Raw genomic sequence first — 6,308 nt, 5'->3', positions numbered from 1 at the left:
CATAGGCTCTCCTTTTTTTTTTTTTTTTTTTTGGAACCCAACTGTGCATGCACATACATTGAATGGAGAACAACGCACAAAAATTGTGGTATTGAGAAAGAAGTCTCATTGTTTAATCTGTCTGCACTTTTTTTTTTTTTTCCCCCTGGGATGAATTTTTCAGAAGCGTTGCTTTTTTCGCGCTTTTACTCGTTTGTCTGCTTGCTTTACAACATGGCGGATGATCAGCCACACGTTCTGCGAAACAAGTCCGGCCCGTGTGTGCCTCCGTCTCGAGCGATCATTTGTACAACCGTTGTTTGTGTCTGTTCGTACAACTTTTTGCGACAAAAATTTACAACGAGCATTTTTAGTCAACATTTTCGCCCCCTTTAAGAAAACATGCCACTTCCCAACCTCGCCATACACACACAAGGGAACTGAAACGAGAACCATGCGAACAAATTTGTGAAAAAGAAAAGCAAAAAGAGGACGCAATTGAACGCTTGCTTGCCCCTGCACATCCTGTTTCATCAATTTCGGGGAAAATTTCGATCAGGACTTGCTCCCACTTATGAGAGTCTTTTTTGTCGTTCTGTGAGGCGTGCTCTCTTTTTTTTTTTTTTTTTTTTTTTTTTTCTCCTATTTTTTCCCCTTGGATAGAACCTGCCTTAACACAACGTTTTTGAATTTCCTGCCTCTTCAATGTTAACCATGTATGTGCTTCCCTTAGCGAATTGGTACTTGCATGACCCCACGTCCTTGTGCCTGTATCCGTACGTCTACGCTCTTCTGTGTCACTACATATGCATTTGCTACTTATACGCATATCTGTCTCCTGTGTTTCGCTTTTACATAATATGCAAGCAAGTTCTTGTCATCCTGTGTTTTGCTATTCTCTTTATAATGAAGTTTAACTATGAGGTGATTTACTTCCTCTTTCTGTAAGTTGGGCGGCACCGCAAATAGGTATACCCTGCCCTAAGCTTCATGCGAATGTTCGGATTGAGCTGTGGTGGGGGCTACAACCCATATAACTATGTTTGATGGAAACACAGAGATGGAGCCTCCCTCGGAAGATACTTGCTGCTACTGCTTCGGCAGTACAAATGGAAAGCCGTACCACCACGTTATGTGGAAGTCATATAAAATGTGTGTCCGATGCAAAACCAACCTGAAAAACTGCCTCTCCTGTGAAAGGAAAATAAAAGAAAAGACACGCTCACGAAGTTACACCCCTTGCTGTCGATCCACATACGATAATTTATGTGACATGTGTTGCGAGCTTCCCATCATTTGTTGCGATAAAAAATTGGGGGATGTCATACCTGAAGTTTTGTACCTCCTAGATTTGTACATGGGGATTAGGGTTCCCCCCAATTTTGTAACCTACCAGAATATTTACACCTTTAACAAGACAAGGTTTAACGACGCGAATCACCGCTGTACATTTGAGTATGACCACGTTGGGTATGTACAGAGGGGAGAAGCAGCTCAGCACAGTGAGATTGCAGCACCGGGAGGGGACTCCTTGAATCGGAAAAATGGCAAGGTCGTTGCAGAAGTTGACTTCAAATCAGAGCAAAACGAAAAGAGGGACATAAAGACACTCCTTCGGAAACTAACTCGTTCGAGGCCTCAGCCAAAAAAGAAAAAGAAAAAAAAAAAGGATATGACACGAACAGGTGGAGAAGCACAAAGGGTGCAATTTGCGAGACCCACAAAAAATGACAACTTGGAATATAACAAAATAGAAGAGAGAGATAGGAGTGGAGATCCCCTTATGTGCACTGCTAAAGGGAGGGAGGGAAATGACCCCCACTCCATCGCTTTCCCTAAAAAGCTACCCCCAACTGAGCAGAACAACCAACTCGACGAGACACAACAGCGAAGCAGGGAACAAAAAAATCACAAACTGAAGAAAATGGTTTCCAATAAATCGAGTCTATACAGCAAGGCAACGGCACCCCTCTTGGACTACATCAAATTGCTGAGAAATCGGAAGAAGGAAAGCGGGAAGGACAGGCGAGGCAGAATTTCTTCTTCCCGCAAAGGAGGGGCAACAGTGGAGGAGAAAAAGGAAAATGCAACCGCCGATATGAAGAACACGACGAGGATCTCGACCCGCATTGCAACCCGGATCGCCTCTAAAGCGCTTGCTCAAACGGCTTCTCAAACAGCTGTCCAAACAGTTGCCCAAATGGCTACCGCGACAGCACGGAAGTCGTACGATCTGCATCTCGTGCTTTTCTTTTCCAACCAACCGAACGAAGAAGAAATCTTCACACGGCTGTTACATAACGAGCTCAAATTTACCGATGTGCTATACCTACGGAACATGTTCAAGCAAAATGAGGATGGAGAAAAGACCATGGCATCGTGCAACTGTGTAATCGTGTCGCAAAAAAAATTACTCCTTTTACATGAGCAGAATAAGGTGATACAAAATTATGCATATAGAAATTTAAAGCTACCTGAACTATTGCCTCAAAATAATAATCACATAAAACTGGTTGACCATCTCTCTTTAGCTAATTGCTTGCCAGATATTTCATTTTGCTTTTACATGTCCCACGAGCTGATGCACACGTACCTATGGATCTCGCACTTGGACACATCTGTGCACTTTGAGGAAATACAAAAGATTGTAAAGAAACTACACTCGAGATCTTTTCATGTAGGAAGTAAGAACAATCCTGGGGATAAGATTCACAAAAGTTTAGCTTATTATTTGTCGCCTGAGTTGGAGGAGGCCCTGTGCGTGTTCGCGTCCGTTCAGTTTATGCATCATATGCGGCAGGTCAACGCAGGTGGGTGCGAAAGTGGACATTGTTATAAACTAGAAGGTGAAAATATCCATGAGCGCGAATGCGAGCTGATAAACTACTACATCAGAACATGCGAGCGAGGGGGATCCCTCATGTATGGCAATAATTATCGAGAGCTAAAAAGAATTATGAAGAATTATACGCTGGTGGATATTCTGCACATTATTGGAGACATAAAGTGCGCACGCTTTTACCCGGTGGTAACTCTGCGATTACTGCGCGCTGTGATTTGTTCTATGCGTGTTGTAAGCTAAGTGGGTGCGGTAAAAATGCGCACAAAATGATCGACGCGGAATTTGCAGCGGACTATGCCCTAACGCTTTCTCAATCTCCATAAGGACAATTAAACCTGGTGTCCCAAAAAAAAAAAAAAAAAAAAACGCAAAGACAAAGCGGCATCATCCTCTTCTCTTAGAAAAGCGTTTCACTTAACGTTGTAAGTTATAAAAAAAAGAAAAAACGGGAGACCCGCTAGTTTTTATATGTTTATTCCATATATACGTTTCAAATAAGACAACAAAAAAATGATTAAAAAGGTGACATTAAGAGCATACTCATATGTACATGTAGCATACACGTCAAGCACGTGGGATACACACACACAGGAGGGTAGAGGAGGAGGAGGCAGGGGTAACGTCTCCCTCGTTGGCTAATTGAAGAAGGCACAACTGGGAGGGGAATTAAAAATGTGGAGAGATCAACCCCTTGGGGGGAGTAGAGGCCAAACCGAAACACTTGTCAATCTGGACAACTTGACGCGTTTAAGAAAAAAAAATATATATATATATAAAAAAAAAAAAAAAAAAAAAAACAGATTTAGCTAGCCAGCTAGCCAAAATGTTATTTTTTATTTATTATTATTTTTTTTTTTTAATACTTGGCCATGATATACCTTGCCCGCACAAAGGTGAACTTCTCCCCATTATAAGTGAACTCACAACTTTCATTGGAGAAGGGAGAAAACTTGATGTAGTCATTTACACGTATATCCATTGGAATTTTGTTATTATTCGAGTCGTAAATACCATCGCCAACTGCTACAACAAGTCCGTCCGTTGATTTGTCATTCTTGGACTCAGGCATTATTACTAACGAACTGGACGCTGCGTTTGTGTCTATTAATTTGATAAGCACGCGGTCATAGAAGGGGGTAACGTTGTCTGGTTTCACCTCCTCAGACGCATCATTGATTTTTGCCAGGATTTCTTCGTTGGATATTAGCAGGCACTCCTTGTCGTTGTACTTCAGCTGCGAACGGGGAGGAAGCAGTTCGGATGGTTAGGAAGCACAGTTCCGTTTGCTTCTCTCACGGTGGGGGCCTCCTGCACACACACAAGGGTATACAGATCCTCCGCAATGCCTTACTTTGGATCCATCACTCGGGTTGAAAATCACGACGTCGCCAACCTGGATGTCTATGGGCACTCTTTCGCTGCAGGGTAAAAGGAGGAAAATATATATGTAATAAAATAAGCCTCTCCAAGAGTTCACATTTTTAAGAAGGCATTAATCAGGGGGGGGGGGGAGGAGGGAGCCATGTTTCTCATCCGTAATGTTAACTCCTTTTTGTGGATCTTTTTTCCAATTTTTTTTTTTTGTGTTTTTTTTTTTTTGTTCCACGTTTTCCTTTCCACAAGTGGGTAATCGAAAAAGGAATTTTAAAAAAAAAAAAAAAAAAAAAGACCTTTCTTTTTTGCGCCTTTATAAGTATTCTCTTTTTAAAATTCAGTTTGTTTTTAAAAATTCAGCCTATTTGCGCAGTGTCCATTTTATTTAGTTGCCCACTTGGGTGCAACCCTCCACTTTGAGGTGTACATCCCCCCTTTGTTATGTGCGGTGTACCAACTGTGCCTCCTCATCAGCACACCCTGTACTCTGCACACCACGTGCTAGCTTTTTCTTTTTACCCGTTTTTGGTGTTGACAGCTCCAGTGCCCACGCCTAGAACTTTGCCGATGTACTGGTTCTTTCGCATCTGCGGGGGAGGGAAGTAGAGGGGACGGAAAGCCCATAAACGGTGAAATGGGTAGATACATCATCAGTTACAGAGATGCACAGCACAGCGCTACGCTAGTTGGAAGCCACGCCACACTGCCCAAATTACCGTGTCACCGATGAAGACGCCCGCCTCCGTGGTATCATACGCTTCATCCTTCTGTATTAAAACGAACTCATTCAGAGCAGTCAAGGGACCCCGTATAATCTTATTCTCCAGTTTGTACTCTGAAAAAAAAAAAGGGAGTGAAATTTATAAATGGTAGTGAAATAGGGATAACGAGATGTTCGGCTCGGACAAGGGGGGTTACATGCGCAAGAGATGTCCCATGTGTCCATTGTGTTAACTGCACGCCATGCATAAGACGAGGACACATTTTTAGGAAGGTCCAGAAAAAAAAAAAAAAAAATGACGAACCTGTAGCCATCCTCCTCTGTGAAGAAGTGCGCTGTAGTTGCCTCGGGTTGCTCGTGACGAAATTCTGAAATGGGGGAAACGGCGCAAAAGGGGTAAACATAAAAAGGTAAAGTGGCGACCAAGTGAATGGGAGAAATAGGGCCGGATGGCAACTCCGTTCTCAATTGTGCGGAGGGGAGGGGACTCACCAAATTGCTGCTCATAGTAACCCTCTTCCCCAGAGCCGCCGTCAGGGAGATGGTAACAAGGGATGCCAGCACAGAGAACTTCATCTTGGGAAGGGCCGTGGTGGGTGTTACGCGCACATTAAATATATATAAAAGCTGTGTATGTTGCTTGCGAGGCTTCTACAAAATATGCAGCTTTTTCTATGCCCTGTGTGGGGTCCGTACCCGCTGCACAAATTGGTGTAGAGAAGAAAGGAGCAGCGCGTTTTGCTCCTAACCCGGTGTGGAAAAGAGCAGCGCGCTTCGAAACACGAATTGCCGAATAGGCACTAATGAAACGCTACAAAAAATTTCTCTGTTATATTATAAACGCCCCTCTCACCGCAAGTATTTAAATACATGTGTAGGAAGCTCCGTTTTAGGGTTAGGGGTAGGAACTTACACGCACGCGGCTGCAGAAAACGTGGAGTCAGGGTGTTCACCGAAAAAGCTTTTGCTTTTATACGCGTTTATAGCGTGGTCAATGCTTTCGCAGGATGGGTGTGCTCAAGCGGCGCGTTACAACTGCTTTGTAGCGCAGAACTTTTTTAAAAAAAATTTGAGGGGGGCATGTGCGAATCGCTGGATCAGCAACTCTCACTTGCCACAGCTGTGGTATGGGGCTTGACTGGCCAAAAAAAAAAAAAAAAAAAAAAAAAAAAAAAAAAAAAAACGGCCTTCCTACAATGCCTCACATAGTACGCATGCACAAAATGTAGCACCAGCAGTGCATATTCCTTGTGCGACTTAAGGCATACCGCCCCCAATTGTATATACACGCACACGGGTTTATGTAGCTTTTTGTCAACTCGCCCCTTCCCGGCAAGGGACGTCCTCTTCGAGTTGCCTGCGCTACGAAAGGGGAAAAAAAAAAAAAAAAAA

The 6,308-nt window shown here is 43.3% G+C and overlaps 2 protein-coding genes across 2 annotated transcripts; one reads left to right on the top strand and one right to left on the bottom strand.

The window, feature by feature from the left end:
* Positions 1-1,018: 1,018 nt before the first annotated feature.
* AK88_04043 (uncharacterized protein) lies at positions 1,019-3,061 on the top strand (the record flags this gene model as incomplete). Its single annotated transcript, XM_012481653.1, has 1 exon — positions 1,019-3,061. The coding sequence occupies one exon, from the start codon at positions 1,019-1,021 to the stop codon at positions 3,059-3,061; it is 2,043 nt and encodes a 680-aa protein (XP_012337076.1).
* Positions 3,062-3,677: 616 nt separating this feature from the next.
* On the bottom strand, positions 3,678-5,492 carry AK88_04042 (uncharacterized protein; the record flags this gene model as incomplete). Its single annotated transcript, XM_012481652.1, has 6 exons — positions 3,678-4,055; positions 4,173-4,239; positions 4,715-4,782; positions 4,912-5,030; positions 5,221-5,284; positions 5,409-5,492. The coding sequence occupies 6 exons, from the start codon at positions 5,490-5,492 to the stop codon at positions 3,678-3,680; spliced, it is 780 nt and encodes a 259-aa protein (XP_012337075.1).
* Positions 5,493-6,308: the final 816 nt, after the last annotated feature.

Source organism: Plasmodium fragile, assembly GCF_000956335.1.
Source record: "Plasmodium fragile strain nilgiri unplaced genomic scaffold supercont1.52, whole genome shotgun sequence".
Taxonomy (NCBI): Eukaryota; Apicomplexa; class Aconoidasida; order Haemosporida; family Plasmodiidae; genus Plasmodium; species Plasmodium fragile.
Note: the sequence above shows the minus strand (reverse complement) of the source record. Positions and strands in the feature narration are given on the sequence as shown.